General features: G+C 38.9%; 1 protein-coding gene across 10 annotated transcripts in view; it reads right to left on the bottom strand.

The window, feature by feature from the left end:
- LOC124596098 (probable low-specificity L-threonine aldolase 2) overlaps positions 1-16,354 on the bottom strand; it is a 269,257-nt gene that overhangs the window by 61,013 nt on the left and 191,890 nt on the right. For all 10 annotated transcript variants that reach the window (XM_047135097.1, XM_047135104.1, XM_047135096.1 and 7 more), the window contains one exon: positions 9,391-9,584. In XM_047135097.1, the coding sequence (XP_046991053.1) occupies positions 9,391-9,584 (194 nt within the window). The remainder of the gene's footprint in view (positions 1-9,390; positions 9,585-16,354) is intronic.

The raw sequence follows: 16,354 nt of genomic DNA, 5'->3' as shown, positions 1-16,354 counted from the left end.
TTTCCTGTCACATAAAGAGGCAAGGATCAGCTTCAGTTCTCTTAAACCTTAATTCCATTATGTAATTAGTGATTCTCACGATCCAGCAGCAGGGTGCATGTTTCAGGCCATATAAGCTTTCCATTAATTGACATACTTTTCTAGAAGCATTGTTATGACCTTCAGATTGTGTCATAAATATAGTTTCTTTCTGGTCACCATAAAGGCAGTAGTCACATCAATTTGTGCAAAGTATATCTTCTCCTTGGCTTTAACACTGAGTAATGTTCAGGTAGTCAACATCCTTGTCACAGGGCTGAAAGTTTGTTCATAATCAAACCCTTTCTTTTGAGAAAATTCTTTGGTAACCATTCTTGTTTGGAATCTGTCATCCGATCCATCAGCATTTGTCTTCAGTTTATAGATCCGCTCACATGGAATTGCCCTCTTTCCAGGAGGTAAATCTTCCAAAGTCCAAGTTCTGCTCTCTTGATGTGCCATAATTTCTTGATCCACTGCTGCTTTCCAGTCACCTTGTCAAAATCATGGTGTCACAATAAGATTCTGGTTCCTCAAAGTTCATTAACTGTGTTATGTAGCCTTGAAATCTTTTTGGATGTTTTAGCATTAAAAGTTCATGCAGTTGTGGGCTAATTCTTCCATCATCAGATTATTCTAATCTCACTTCAGTTTCATCCTGTGAATCATCATAATTATTGAACTCAACCTCTCTTGGAAAACTAAATTTCAATTTGCTTTTAATTTTGTCTGATGACTCTTGAGACTTCTGATAAAAGAAGACAAGAGCCACAGCAACTACTGGACTTTCCTTTTTCATAATTTTTTCTTCAAACATAACATCCCATGATTTCATTAACTGATGATTTTCTTCACACCAGATCAGATAACCATCATCATGGTCATAGGCAATCAGAATCCCTTTTACAGATTTTTGATACATTTTTCACCCTTAATTGTTTTGGAACATGAACATGTCATTTAGACCCTGTTATACATAGGTGCTTCATGCCAGGCTTCTCCCGACATCATATTTCATATGGAGATGTCTCTAAAATACTGGAAGATTCCATCTGATTCAGGATGTATTCTGCAGGATTTATCATTCCAGCCCAAAATGACAGAGGAATGTTCCCACTAGCACGCATCTGTTTCAACAAGAGTACAATTTTCTCTTTCACTGCATCCATTTTGCAGTGGAGTGTATGGCATAATGAAACATTAGATTATACCCTCCTTCTGTAAACACTCCCTTGTCTGTTTACTGTTGAACTCTACTGTATTATCACTTAAGATGTTCTTAATTGTATGCCCAGCAGTCATTCTTTCAGTTATACACTGTCTTAGTTTATTAGGAATTTCTGACTTTTTTCCTTGATGAAGTAAACAGCTTGATAACACAAAGTAGTGATACCCAAAACTGGACTTTTAGACATCTGTGTGAATCAGCTCTCCCAGTTCAGAAGCTCTCTTACGGGTGCCAAATGGAAGTCAATGTGCTCTGCCGTAAACACAGCCTTCAGAGAGCTGAGAGTACAATCCCACATTTATGCCTAAGATATTGGAGATTAACATCTTGACATGTTGCTTGTTTTGATGTCAAATCTTTCATGGCAAAACTATAATAAATTTTCTGAACTGATTTCATTTACTTCAAGAGGAATGCTTCTCATCATTAATTGAAACAGTCCTCCATAACAATCACGATAGCCCAATATTTTTGTGACTTCACCAATTTTAAAATAACACCTTTCTGTTGTGGACAAAAATGTACCTCTCGGATTTTTGTCTTGTGCTGCTAAGACTGAAAGACTGAGTCTTTTTAATTTTTGGTACAGAGGGTATCACTCGAAGTGATTTTGTGCCACTTCCCACTCGCTGCTGCTTCCATTTCTATCGTGCCCTTGCTAACAGACTCAACAGTATCACCATCTGCTGATGTAACTATGTGTCATAGAAAATGCTTCAAATGCCTAGAAAAATTGTCAGTATTGATGATATGACTTGTTTCACCATTATCTACAAACAAGCTACCAGTAGCACACTTGAATGACACAACAAGAGACGTTTCAACAAAGAGTACAATATTTATATTGGAAGTTTCAGCTGCTTCTGAAACATCAATTTTCTGAGGCTTTCATGGTCAACTGTCTGTGATCCACTTTTGACATTTCTTGATTGCATGATCAGGCTTATTGCAGTAATGACAGACAACTTTTCTCTTCCACTGTGGTTGTTTAGATGACTGTTTCAATTAGTTACTTATAAGAGCCTCTTGAGACGTAGAATCTCCTCCTTTACTTGACAAAGCTTTGTCACATGCACAAAGTTGAGTTATCAAGTTGTCATCAGTCCTAACACTTTTTAACATAAGCATTCAACTTCATTTAAATGAAAAATACTTATCTGGTAGTGTGCCTAAAATTTCACACAAGAAATAAATCAGGTAAATCTGAATTATTTTCAACATCTTTGGCCATTTCTTGCTTCAAATCATTCCACATATTTTTCAGCTTTGTTATATGAGTTGCTGCATCAACACTAGAATGCTTCACATATTCAAAACAATCATAAACAAAGGTCATAAACTTTATCTTCAGAAACACCTTCAAATTATTTATGCAATTCTGCCCACACTTCTCAAGATGTATTAAGCCACATTATTTTCTGTAATGTTTCCTCTGTCATATTCATAGCACTGCCGTCATCATTAAGATAATTATGTACTGAATTCTTATATGTCTCTTTTACTTGAGCAGTAGCATTTTCCACAGGTTCTGCAGGTTTACGTAACCTGCCTTCAATAACGTCAAGCGCTTCAGGAATACCACGCAGAAAGAGATTTACTTTGTATTTCCATGTATTCCAATTTGATTGCCCTTCTACTAGACCAGTGCTTATTACTCTTGTTCTATCCAGAGTCAAACCAACGTGCAAAAGTCACAATACACAAATTTCAAAATTTACACTTCATTTGCATATGAAACTTACAACTTGTGTTTCTTCAGTTCCTTTAAATAATTACTTAGTAGCACACCTAGCCCCATAACCTGTTTGGTTATTTAAGAATGACACAAGTTTTCTGTAGATAAAAAAAAGACAACAATGAATTTACATTGCAGCAAAGAACACAAAACAATATACACTCCTGGAAATGGAAAAAAAAAACGCATTGACACCAGTGTGTCAGACCCACCATACTTGCTCCGGACACTGCGAGAGGGCTGTACAAGCAATGATCACACGCACGGCACAGCGGACACACCAGGAACCGCGGTGTTGGCCGTCGAATGGCGCTAGCTGCGCAGCATTTGTGCACCGCTGCCGTCAGTGTCAGCCAGTTTGCCGTGGCATACGGAGCTCCATCGCAATCTTTAACACTCGTAGCATGCCGCGACAGCATGGACGTGAACCGTATGTGCAGTTGACGGACTTTGAGCGAGGGCGTATAGTGGGCATGCGGGAGGCCGGGTGGACGTACCGCCGAATTGCTCAACACGTGGGGCGTGAGGTCTCCACAGTACATCGATGTTGTCGGCACTGGTCGGCGGAAGGTGGACGTGCCCGACGACCTGGGACCGGACCGCAGCGACGCACGGATGCACGCCAAGACCGTAGGATCCTACACAGTGCCGTAGGGGACCGCACCGCCACTTCCCAGCAAATTAGGGACACTGTTGCTCCTGGGGTATCGGCGAGGACCATTCGCAACCATCTCCATGAAGCTGGGCTACGGTCCCACCGTTAGGCCGTCTTCCGCTCACGCCCCAACATCGTGCAGCCCGCCTCCAGTGGTGTCGCGACAGGCATGAATGGAGGGACGAATGGAGACGTGTCGTCTTCAGCGATGAGAGTCGCTTCTGCCTTGGTGCCGATGATGGTCGTATGCGTGTTTGGCGCCGTGCAGGTGAGCACCACAATCAGGACTGCATACGACCGAGGCACACAGGGCCAACACCCGGCATCTTGGTGTGGGGAGCGATCTTCTACACTGGCCGTACACCACTGGTGATCGTCGAGGGGACACTGAATAGTGCACGGTACATCCAAACCGTCATCGAATCCATCGTTCTACCATTCCTAGACCGGCCAGGGAACTTGCTGTTCCAACAGGACAATGCACGTCCGCATGTATCCCGTGCCACCCAACGTGCTCTAGAAGGTGTAAGTCAACTACCCTGGCCAGCAAGATCTCCGGATCTGTCCCCCATTGAGCATGTTTGGGACTGGATGAAGCGTCGTCTCACGCGGTCTGCACGTCCAGCACGAACGCTGGTCCAACTGAGGCGCCAGGTGGAAATGGCATGGCAAGCCGTTCCACAGGACTACATCCAGCATCTCTACGATCGTCTCCATGGGAGAATAGCAGCCTGCATTGCTGCGAAAGGTGGATATACACTGTACTAGTGCCGACATTGTGCATGCTCTGTTGTCTGTGTCTATGTGCCTGTGGTTCTGTCAGTGTGATCATGTGATGTATCTGACCCCAGGAATGTGTCAATAAAGTTTCCCCTTCCTGGGACAATGAATTCACGGTGTTCTTATTTCAATTTCCAGGAGTGTATGTCTGGTAATACTGAGATATTTAAGTGTCAGTGAAGCTATGAAATGAAACTGTTCACTGTGCAAAACTTTAACAAAATTTTCATAATTACTATTATTGTTATTCAGTTATGTTTTCTCCTGTGTCAATAACATGCTGTTTAAATTTGACATCGTTCTGAGTGATGATTCTCTTTGTACAGCATTTTCAAACTGGAACTTTAATTATGGACACCCTTTATATGGATGTCCTATGTCATACTCTTTATTCATGTGACACAGAGTCTCAACAATCTGTGCATTTGATATGTCATCTACCACTGGTTTTTGGTTTTGTTCTTCAGTTGCTCTTTAACAATGCTGACCTGTTACTGGTGTCCCCAAATATTTTCTTAATTTCCAGCTGTAATTTTCCCAGCTCTTGAAGTTTCCTCATCATTTTCAAACCACTACTGGGCCATACCATCCAAGTAAAAGTACGTGAGCAAAATACATCATGTCATCCCACCTGTTGTACTCAGTGGCATAGTCACTTCCCTTAGCCATTTCCTCACATCGTGGCCAGATTTTCCAAAAACCCTACTGCATGCTTGCTGTGCTTATTACACACTGAAATTTCTGTATCTATTGGCAGTCTGACAAAATGGACTATAGGAAGAAGAATGTACCGTTTGTATTCAGGTTTCTGCTTATGAAGGCAAAAGTTTTTTCTTAGCCATGCAGGAGGCATGGCAATGTCTATGCCAGAGATACCCAGAGCCTCCACTGAACTATGTTAACCTGGATCTTTCGATTACAATGACATTTTTCAGTGAAAGTATTTACCTAAATCTGCAAATATTGAGTCCTACATTATCACTTGACTTGTAGCTTAACAACTAACACTGTAACTTGCTGTATATAATAACTAAATGAGCTAGAAGAAAAATTATCCCTTAGGAAGATGGATCACTATCTACACTGAATATCTAGAAATAAGGTACAATCCCCCCCCCCCCCAAGAACCATGGACCTTGCCGCTGATGGGGAGGCTTGCGTGCCTCAGCGATACAGATAGCCGTACCGTAGGTGCAACCACAACGGAGGGGTATCTGTTGAGAGGCCAGACAAACGTGTGGTTCCTGAAGAGGGGCAGCAGCCCTTTCAGTAGTTGCAGGGGCAACAGTCTGGATGATTGACTAATCTGGCCTTGTAACACTAACCAAAACGGCCTTGCTGTGCTGGTACTGCGAACGACTGAAAGCAAGGGGAAACTACAGCTGTAATTTTTCCCGAGGGCATGCAGCTTTACTGTATGGTTAAATGATGCTGGCGTCCTCTTGGGTAAAATATTCCAGAGGTAAAATAGTCCCCCATTCGGATCTCCAGGCAGGGACTACTCAAGAGGACGTCATTATCAGGAGAAAGAAAACTGGTGTTCTGCAGATCGGAGCGTGGAATGTCAGATACCTTAATCGAGCAGGTAGGTTAGAAATTTAAAAAGGGAAATGGATAGGTTAAAGTTAGATATAGTAGGGATTAGTGAAGTCCACTGGCAGGAGGAACAAGACTTTTGGTCAGGTGAATACAGGGTTATAAATACAAAATCAAATAGGGGTAATGCAGGAGTTGGTTTAATAATGAATAAAAAATAGGAGTGTGGGAAAGCTACTACAAACAGCATAGTGAACGCATTATTGTGGCCAAGATAGACACGAAGCCCACGCCTACTAAAGTAGTACAAGTTTATATGCCAACTAGCTCTGCAGATGATGAAGAACCTGAAGAAATGTGTGATGAGATAAAAGAAATTATTCAGGTAGTAAAGGGAGACGAAAATTTAATAGTCATGGGTGACTGGAATTCAACAATAGGAAAAGGAAGAGAAGGAAACGTAGTAGGTGAATATGGATTGGGGCTAAGAAATGAAAGGGGAAGCCGCCTGGTAGAATTTTGCACAGAGCACAACTTAATCATAGCTAACACTTGGTTCAAGAATCATAAAAGAAGGCTGTATAAGTGGAAGAGCCCTGGAGGTACTAAGAGGTTTCAGACAGATTAAATAATGGTAAGACAGAGATTTAGGAACCAGGTTTTAAATTGTAAGACATTTCCAGTTGCAGATGTAGACTCTGACCACAATCTATTGGTAATGAACTGTAGATTAAAACTGAAGAAACTGCAAAAAGGTGGGAATTTAAGGAGATGGGACCTGGATAAACTGACTAAACCAGAGGTTGTACAGAGTTTCAGGGAGAGCATAAGGGAACAATTGACAGGAATGGGGGAAAGAAATACAGTAGAAGAAGAACGGGTAGCTTGGAGAGATGAAGTAGTGAAGGCAGCAGAGGATTAAATAGGTAAAAAGATGAAGGCTAGTAGAAATCCTTGGGTAACAGAAGAAATATTGAATTTAATTGATGAAAGAAGAAAATATAAAAATGCAGTAAATGAAGCAGGCAAAAAGGAATAGAAACGTCTCAGAAATGAGATCGACAGGAAATGCAAAATGGCTAAGCAGGGATGGCTAGAGGACAATTGTAAGGATGTAGAGGCTTATCTCACTAGGGGTAAGATAGATACTGCCTACAGGAAAATTAAAGAGACCTTTGGAGAAAAGAGAACCACTTGTATGAATATCAAGAGCTCAGATGGAAACCCAGTTCTAAGCAAAGAAGGGAAAGCAGAAAGGTGGAAGGAGTATATAGAGGGTCTGTACAAGGACGACGTACTTGAGGACAATATTATGGAAATGGAAGAGGATGTAGATGAAGATGAAATGGGAGATATGATACTGCGTGAAGAGTTTGACAGAGCACTGAAAGACCTGAGTCAAAACAAGGCCCCGGGAGTAGACAACATTCCATTAGAACTACTGACGGCCTTGGGAGACCCAGTCCTGACAAAACTCAACCATCTGGAGAGCAAGATGTATGAGACAGGCGAAATACCCTCAGACTTTAAGAAGAATATAATAATTCTAATCCCAAAGATAGCAGGTGTTGACAGATGTGAAAATTACCGAACTATCAGTTTAATAAATCACAGCTGCAAAATACTAACACAAATTCTTTACAGACGAATGGAAAAACTGGTAGAAGCCGACCTCGGGGAAGATCAGTTTGGATTCTGTAGAAATATTGGAACATGTGAGGCAATACTGACCCTAAGACTTATCTTAGAAGCTAGATTAAGGAAAGGCAAACCTACGTTTCTAGTATTTGTAGACTTAGAGAAAACTTTTGACAATGTTGACTGGAATACTCTCTTTCAAATTCTGAAGGTGGCACAGGTAAAATACAGGGAGCAAAAGGCTATTTACAATGTGTACAGAAACTAGATGGCAGTTATAAGAGTCGAGGGACATGAAAGGGAAGCAGTGGTTGGAAAGGGAGTGAGACAGGGTTGTAGCCTCTCCCCGATGTTATTCAATCTGTATATTGAGCAAGCAGTGAAGGAAACAAAAGAAAAATTTGTAGTAGGTATTAAAATCCATGGAGAAGAAATAAAAACTTTGAGGTTCGACGATGACATTGTAATTCAGTCAGAGACAGCGAAGGACTTAGAAGAGCAGATGAATGGAATGGATGGTGTCTTGAAAGGAGGATATAAGGTGGCCAGAAGCAAAACAAGGATTATGGAAGGTAGTCGATTTAAGTCGGATGATGCTGAGGGAATTACATTAGGAAATGAGGCACTTAAAGTAGTAAACGAGTTTTTCTATTTGGGGAACAAAATAACTCATGATGGTCAAAGTAGAGAGGATATAAAATGTAGACTGGCAATGACAAGGAAAGCATTTCTGAAGAAAAGAAGTTTGTTAACATCAATTATAGATGTAAGTGTCAGGAAGTCGTATCTGAAAGTATCTGTATGTAGCGTAGCCATGTATGGAAGTGAAACATGAACGATAACTAGTTTGGACAAGAAGAGAATAGAATCTTTTGAAATGTGGTGCTACAGAAGATGGCTGAATATTAGATGGGTAGGTCATATAACTAATGAGGAGGTATTGAATAGGATTGAGGAGAAGAGAAGTTTTTGGCACAACTTGACTAGAAGAAGGGATCGGTTGGTAGGACATGTGCTGAGGCATCAAGGGATCACCAATTTAGTATTGGAGGGAAGCGTAGAGGGTAAAAATCGTAGAGGGAGACCAAGAGATGAATACACTAAACAGATTCAGAAGGATGTAGGTTGCAGTAGGTACTGGGAGATGAAGAAGCTTGCACAGGATAGAGTAGCATGGAGAGCTGCATCAAACCAGTCTCAGGACTGAAGACCACAACAATCACAAGGTAAAATTATATTGATTGTCTTCAAAATATGCAACTGTTCTTCTATACAAAGTGATTCAACAGTAATAACAAAAAAATTTAAAATAATACATGTGCCTACAGTATTTTGAAGTACTGTTTAACATAAAATTATGACTGGAACTTACCAGCATTCCTGAGCAATTTGCCAGGATGAGCCATTGAAAATTTCTTCAAACTTGGTAGGCTATGCTAATTTTTGCCTGTAAACACCACTGCTGTTTTAAGTGACTGAGTAACTGGGTGGAGCAGTGCATCCTATCATAGCCATCAATTACATTTAACATAATTTTGTAAACATAACTGTGAATAGCAACCCTCTATTTATATGTGTGAGTCACTGGAGTGAATGGTAACCTACTAATATCAGTCTGCATTTACAATGGTGCAGTGCTATGTTGTTACTTTGTGTATTGTTTCTAAGCTGAATTTGGCAATAATCAGAAACAGTTCAATACTGGCTCAAAGTCATCTGACTTCCACCAGTTTCTCTGCTCTCAACACCATGCGAAGGGAAGCTCTAGGTTACAGTGCACATATGATTAAGACTTCTAACCTGCTCACAAAAGTAGCATCACCAAGCAGTAGAGAACCAACTGGAGCACCGAGACCTTTGCTGAGACAGAGTGACACAGAGCGGCAGCCGCTGGTCAGCACAGCAGGGTTCACACGCATCTTTGTTGCTGCATTTAGCAAACGAGCACCATCCACATGCACAGGTATGTCACGCTGGGCTGCCTGCTTCCACAACTGCATGTACACACAATGGTAGGAATTACTGTCAGAAACACAATAACTTTTTGTGTTAAGTGACAAGTTACGATACTCTATTGGAAAATGAAAAAATAACACCTCTAAATGCATAACACAGACAAACTATAACTGCATAGGCACTGATAACAGGAAGTAAATGTGGTGATTTAAAATGCAGTGCTGTGAATGTAACACATAATGATTATGAGAATACTGAGCTCTGTCTGGTTGTATCTGACTTCATGGCCACATTTATTTGTTTATTCAACCTGATCACATTATGATCTTCAGGTCCTCTCTCAATTCAAACCAGGTTTTACAGTTACAAAATGTTTCATATTACAATATAATTAAAAATAATAATAATAATATAATAGGAGTGAAAGGATAATTTGAACCAGATTTCTAAGTACCTAATATAGAAAAAATTTCTAACATTAGTCAACATGAATGATTAATCTTGTTAATGCTGTTCCATTTTCAGTGCTATGAAAATAAGTATTTCCGTCTTTCTTGTGGTGAATTGTGTAAATTATGTTGCATTTTATTCATCTCATGACCTTCATTTGCAATCCATTTGGTTTGCACACTGGAGACATGTCAAAAATGTATAATACAGTTACAATTGTTTTACACTAATATATAACAGCACTACAACAAATAATAACACTATAAGGATATTTCCTGGAATATGTAACATGTTGTATCCAGCTCAAATTTCCAGTTTGTCCTGCATGAATTCATCCACTGAGTAATAACATTTCAGTGGCAGTACCTCATATAGCTTTCTTTTAAGTGGACCTAAATTCACCTGCATCAATTTATTCCCTTTTAATTTATTACAAATTTTCATTCCAGTGTATTGAGATCCCTGTGCATACAGTGTGAGGCAGTGAGTGGGCAGCATAAAATTTTCTTTGCTTCTAGTATCATATGATAGAAAAAATGGTTTCCCTCAAATAATTCATTTCTGGCGTAAAAAAATATAATAATCTCATACATGTATGGGGATGGCAGGGCTGATATTTTAAGTTTTCTAAATAATGGATGACATGGTTCTTTATGATTTGCAGTGCACATATTTTGAATGATTTTTCTCTCTCTATTTTTTAGTATCTGCACTATTCTTGTCGAGTTACCCGAAAAAACAATACCATACCTAATAATAGATTCAAAACAGTGTACATGATACTTTTCATGTGTCCATTGCAAATGCAAAGCTGCTCAGTTTGATTGCTAGATATTCAATGTGTGCCTGCCAGCTCAAATTTTTATCTACATTTAAATGTAAGAATTTGGCTAAGTTAACTTCTTCTATATCATGGTTGCTGTGAACAATCTTAACCTGCTCACATTTTGACTATCTGGTTTTGAATTTCAACATGTGAGTCTTAGATGTGTTTAGATTCAACCCATTTAGCTGAAACCAAGTCTCTGAGGTACTGAGGGTACTGATCACAGATTTTGAAATTTTTTCTGAATCCTGATCTTCAACTAAGACAGAAGTCTCGTCTCTGAATGAAACTGATGGGGAGCTGATATTTAATGGTAAGTCATTAAAATAGAAGATAAATAGGAGTGGGCCTAATATGGAGCCTTTGGAACAGCCTGAGATATTTTTTCCCAGTCAGAAAAATAATATGCACCATTTAAAGAGATGCCAACTCTTTGCTTTCTATTTCGTAAGTAGGATTTAAGCCATTGTAGGGCACTGCCGCTAATGCCATACTTCTCAAATTTGTAAATAAGCAATCCATGCTTTACAGAATCGTACGCCTTTGAGAGATTGCAGAAAAATCCTTCCACCTTATTTCTCTTGTCTAATAATGTACTTATTTCCTCAATGAAACTGTTCACTGTATCTATGGTGTTTTTCCTCTGCTGAAAATAAAATTGATTGTTTAGAATAAGAGAATATTTTGCAGAGAAGTTTTTGATTTGGGCAACAGCATGTTTTTCAAATATTGTAGATATTGCTGGGAGAACTGAGATAGGATGATAATTTCCGAAGATCTCTTGTAATCCCTTCTTGAAGAGTGGTTTGACTTCAGAATATTTCAGTACCTCTGGGAAACAGCCCTCTTCAAAACATTAATTTATTATTTGAGCTGTATTATTGGGCTATATTATTTGAGCTACTATGATATCCTGTGCAGTTGTAACTGCACATTATTTTTGAATATCTATTATAGGCCATTCTTTCAACGTGATTTATTGGTATCCATTCATTTTTCAATTTCTTGGTATCCATTCATTTTTCAATTTCTTCCAGTATACCCTTTAGACCTAATCTAGCCCCATACCTTTATTTTTAACGCAGTCAGCTCATGTGTATCTTACAGCTAACGATAGATAATTCATTTTTGGTGCCTGGATTCTTTGTATTTGTTTTCCTGTCAGGACCCAACACTCTGTTCCACAAACAATTGTAGAGATTGCTGTGGTTCTATAAAATTTTGTAACAGACTCAACTCTGGCTTTGCTCTCTAAAGTTCTTTAAACTGTACTGCATAAATTAAAAAAAATGATTTAATTTTGCAGTCAGTGTCATTGCAATTGTCCATGTCAAACTATAACCATGGAACAGATTTATTCTAGAAATATGTCTGCTACTAACAAGGGAATGGTCCAATGGGATATGTCAAAACCTAACCTGAAATGTTTTACACAAGAAGAAGACAATGAAAGAAATGTACTGCAAACATTTTAGCTGCTAAGAGGCACTGTAAGTATTTTGTAAAAAATGTTGAAGTTACACATTTTTTCCATGCAAAGAACAGCTTATAACAGCGGTCTGTACAGCCCTGCCCACCTGGCGCATGACTCAGCGAATCACTCACACAGTGCCATGTAGCAGAATTATCCAGAGTTCACAGACACCAATTTTAAGCACTTAAAGCTTGGTTTACAAGGGAGCAAATGGAAACAAACATGTGCAAATGAGCAGTTGCAGAAAATTCACTACTATTTGCTTGTATATGGGTAGAATTGTTAATTCTAGAGGGAACGGAAGAGAACACAACGTAGCAAACATTGCCTATGAATGCTTTGTTACCAGTTTATAGTTTTTGCAGCTAATATTTGGCATACAGGATGCAACTCTATCGTGTTAGAGCCACAATGTGAAACTTTGCTATTCAGTGAGGATTGTTTTGCATGGCAAGTGCACTGTTCTAGATGGAGTATGCAAAATGGGGCAGGGAAGGAAGAATTTAAGTGTCTCAATTTTTATGGAAGCATAACATACGTGGAGATCACGCACTTTACACGTAATTGCATCTCCATCTCTTCTTAGCACTGGTCCAAACTTTTCCTTGCATGTCAGCTGCCATTTTTCCCTGGTTTCTCATTACCATTAGGGGAAATTTATAAACCGAACACTAATTATCAACATTGAGCATCATCTCAAGAGGGGACACAGCTAGCATTTCCACTACATGTGTATGGTCTAATGGTCGTTTCCTTTTTCCGCCTAAAACAGAAATATTCTAGTGGCAAAGCATGCACTTTGTGATCCAGAGAGCACGGGATCAAATGTCATTCAGACCACAACTTTTTCACTATGATTTTTAAATGAACATTCACTTCTTACAGATGCTGGAGTGGCCATGAAAGACAAATGGTTTGAATTCCACATTAAACTGCAGTTCTCCATTTTCCAAATAGGTAACTGGGGAAGGTAAGGGACATGTAAGCAGCTGCAGTGGAGTCCAGTTGAAAGAGCTGCAAGAGACCTCCCAGGTACACCAGACAAAATTCACATTTGCTCACACTTGTTAGCTTGTTTGCTCTGGTGAAAACCTGGCTTAAACTTTACAAAAAAAATTTTTGAATAATTTCACATTGAAAGTTCAATCCTTGCACATGTAATTCTGATAAAAGTGGCTAGCAGAGAAAATAAAATCATGGCAGTGTTTGATGTCACAGATGATTTCCATCAATGAGGACCTGTAATTTGTTGAAATGAAATGTATCTTGCGGTACTACATGTTATAACAATTCCTGTAGGTCCTTTCCTTATAATAAAGTTCGAATGTTGTACATTTGAGTGTAAGTGAAACAGTTCTTTGTTTAATCTCTGTAGTCATCACAAAAATGCAAATTGTCTATTCAGTGACCAAAACAAACATTTTTCTTGCACCAGGCACGTTGGACAAAAGAGAAACTGATGCAGTCAGGTGCTTCACAGTAACCACTAGTTTTATTTAGATAGAACTGGGATGGAGTCAGAAATGGTCCCAGCTGTTATTCTGCATACTGCGCTGCATACCAGGCATACTTGATCAAATTCATAAAGCATGGCAAAGAAAACTGGTAATACACAAATGAATGGAGCTTATGAATACTTTTCTGCTGATAAACCTGAAATGAGAGAGAGAGGTATCAGAAGTTATGTTGTCTGATAATTTCCTGAAAAATGCTTTCCACTGTCCAAAAAACTCATCATCGAGAGGTTGAATCGTGCTAGGAGTTCCAGGTGGATTCCACATTACATCTACAAATTTTCTGTCATCCTCCACAAAAACAGAGGTGGTGTTATGTTTGGACCATGAATCCAACAAAAGCAATGAATTAGTTTCTGCAGCTAGTAGGAATACATTTCGAATTAAATATTGAAAATTATTCTTTGCCATTTTTCCAGCTTTTTGCAACTAAACAGTACATTTTTTTTATTTTTGGTCCCAATTTACTTTCCATTTGGCACATATTTCTTACTTCATCTAATTCATTCTTCCATTTGTACAGTTCACACTGTAATTTTATGAAACAAAAATGCCTTTGCACACTGCATAACTTCAAGCATTTTTTTCCCCTTCTTCATTTAACTAATATTTTGCTGCCTTTTCTTTGTTACTGAAAGCTGCTGCAGCATGTGATTCTTTGAGGCTTGGAAGGTATTCTTCTTCAGGACTGTTACTGACACAACTGACATCATCTGAACCACAATTCATGGAATTGTCACCATTATTTCCTATTTCTTCCAGCATATCCACAATTTCAAATGAAATGTCAATATAATTCACACTTTCGACTACGGATTGTGAAAGTGAAGTTAACAGTGCGAGTGTACTATGTGGAAAACCAAATGACTTTGTGAATAAGGTAAAACATGGAATATTTCAGCAGCAGTTAAGTAAAAGATCATATGCGAAAGTGCTCACGAATAATCTTTCACCGCTAAGCTGCTCTACTGAGACAAAATCGACATGTGTTAGCAAACAAGACACAATAAATAGTGCCAAACAAGACTTCGCTTACTGCAAAGGTAGGCAGGAAACAGGCAATCTCGGAACAGCAAGTACCGGTAAAATTGAACTGTATGCCGACAGCCAAGGACGAAATACAGCCGCTGAATTTCGGCGTACAAGTAGTCAGAATTTTAGTTTTAACTGTACAATAAAACCAGGAGCAAAATTCAGTGCTGCTACGTCAATGAGTCAAGAAAAAATTTCCTCATTGAGCAAAAAGGACTTTTCCATCTTCCTGGCGGGATCAAATGATATAGCTAGGAACGAAAAAAACGATCTCTTAATCTCGCTAAAAAGAAAACTGTATGAGCTGAGAGGAACAAATGTTATTGTTTTTTCAGTGCCACACCGTTACGACTTGATGGAATGGTCCTGTGTAAATAAAGAAATTGAAACTGCAAATAAAGAGATGCAAAATATTTGCAAGCGGTTTGAAAATGTAACATTTGTGAACATCAGCAATTTAGGGAAAAGATTTCACACAGCACATGGTTCCCATCTAAATGTACTTGGAAAAAAAGTAATAGTAACAAAAATTTTAGAACTTGTAAATAAAATCTCAAATGTGCAGTGTGAAGATAGAAAAGTCATACCTCTCATGGACAGGAAGTGTGTTTATCCAGTAGAATCCAATGTGAAATCTGATGTCAGTGAAGCTACACCCCTCCAAGACAAATGTGAAATTTTATTAATGCAAGTGAACACTCCAAATGTTAATAATTCACAGAAAGGCACAGCAGTTATAGAACAACAAACACCAGAAATAAGTGAAACAGCAGCAGCACCATCATTATCAGCAGAAGCAGCAACAGCAGCAGAACCAACAACGACTGGAGCAGCAACACAGCAATGCTTAAGGAGGAGCCAAAGGAAAAATACATCTGTGTCATTCAGTGATAATTTTTTATGGTTTCAAGCCAAGAAGAAAATAAAAATGTGAAAAACCAGCCTGCTAACTCACAGATAAGTCACAACATCCTATATTTAAACATTCAGGGTCTTGAAAATAAAGTTGAAATTCTGGAGGAGTCATTGCCACAGAATAAGTATTCTTTCTTATGTCTATCAGAACATTGGCTTAAACCAGAACAAATACAATACTATGTACCAGAAGGTTATAAATATGGAAACAGTTTTTGCAGATCTCAGTACCGTAATGGTGGTACTGGTATCTATGTTTCAAATGAAATAGAGTGTAGAGAACTAGATCTTAGTTGGGCATGTGTAGAGAAACACTTTGAAATTACTGGGATCATATGTGATATGATGAAACTTATCATAGTATGTATCTACCATTCCCCTGACTCAGATGATAAAACTTTTTTAGATAATTTAGACAGTGTACTCTGCTACATAACGAAATGGAAACAGTATGTAACTGTAATTGGGGGAGACTTTAATTCAAGCTTTGATGTAACATGTAACAAACCCAGTGTAAATAAGTTACTGAATATACTAAGGCAGCACAACTTCCATCATGTAAATTCAGAACCAACAAGACTACAAGCGTGCTTGGAT

The sequence above is a fragment of the Schistocerca americana genome, chromosome 2 (assembly GCF_021461395.2).
Source record: "Schistocerca americana isolate TAMUIC-IGC-003095 chromosome 2, iqSchAmer2.1, whole genome shotgun sequence".
Classification (NCBI taxonomy): domain Eukaryota; kingdom Metazoa; phylum Arthropoda; class Insecta; order Orthoptera; family Acrididae; genus Schistocerca; species Schistocerca americana.
Note: the sequence above shows the minus strand (reverse complement) of the source record. Positions and strands in the feature narration are given on the sequence as shown.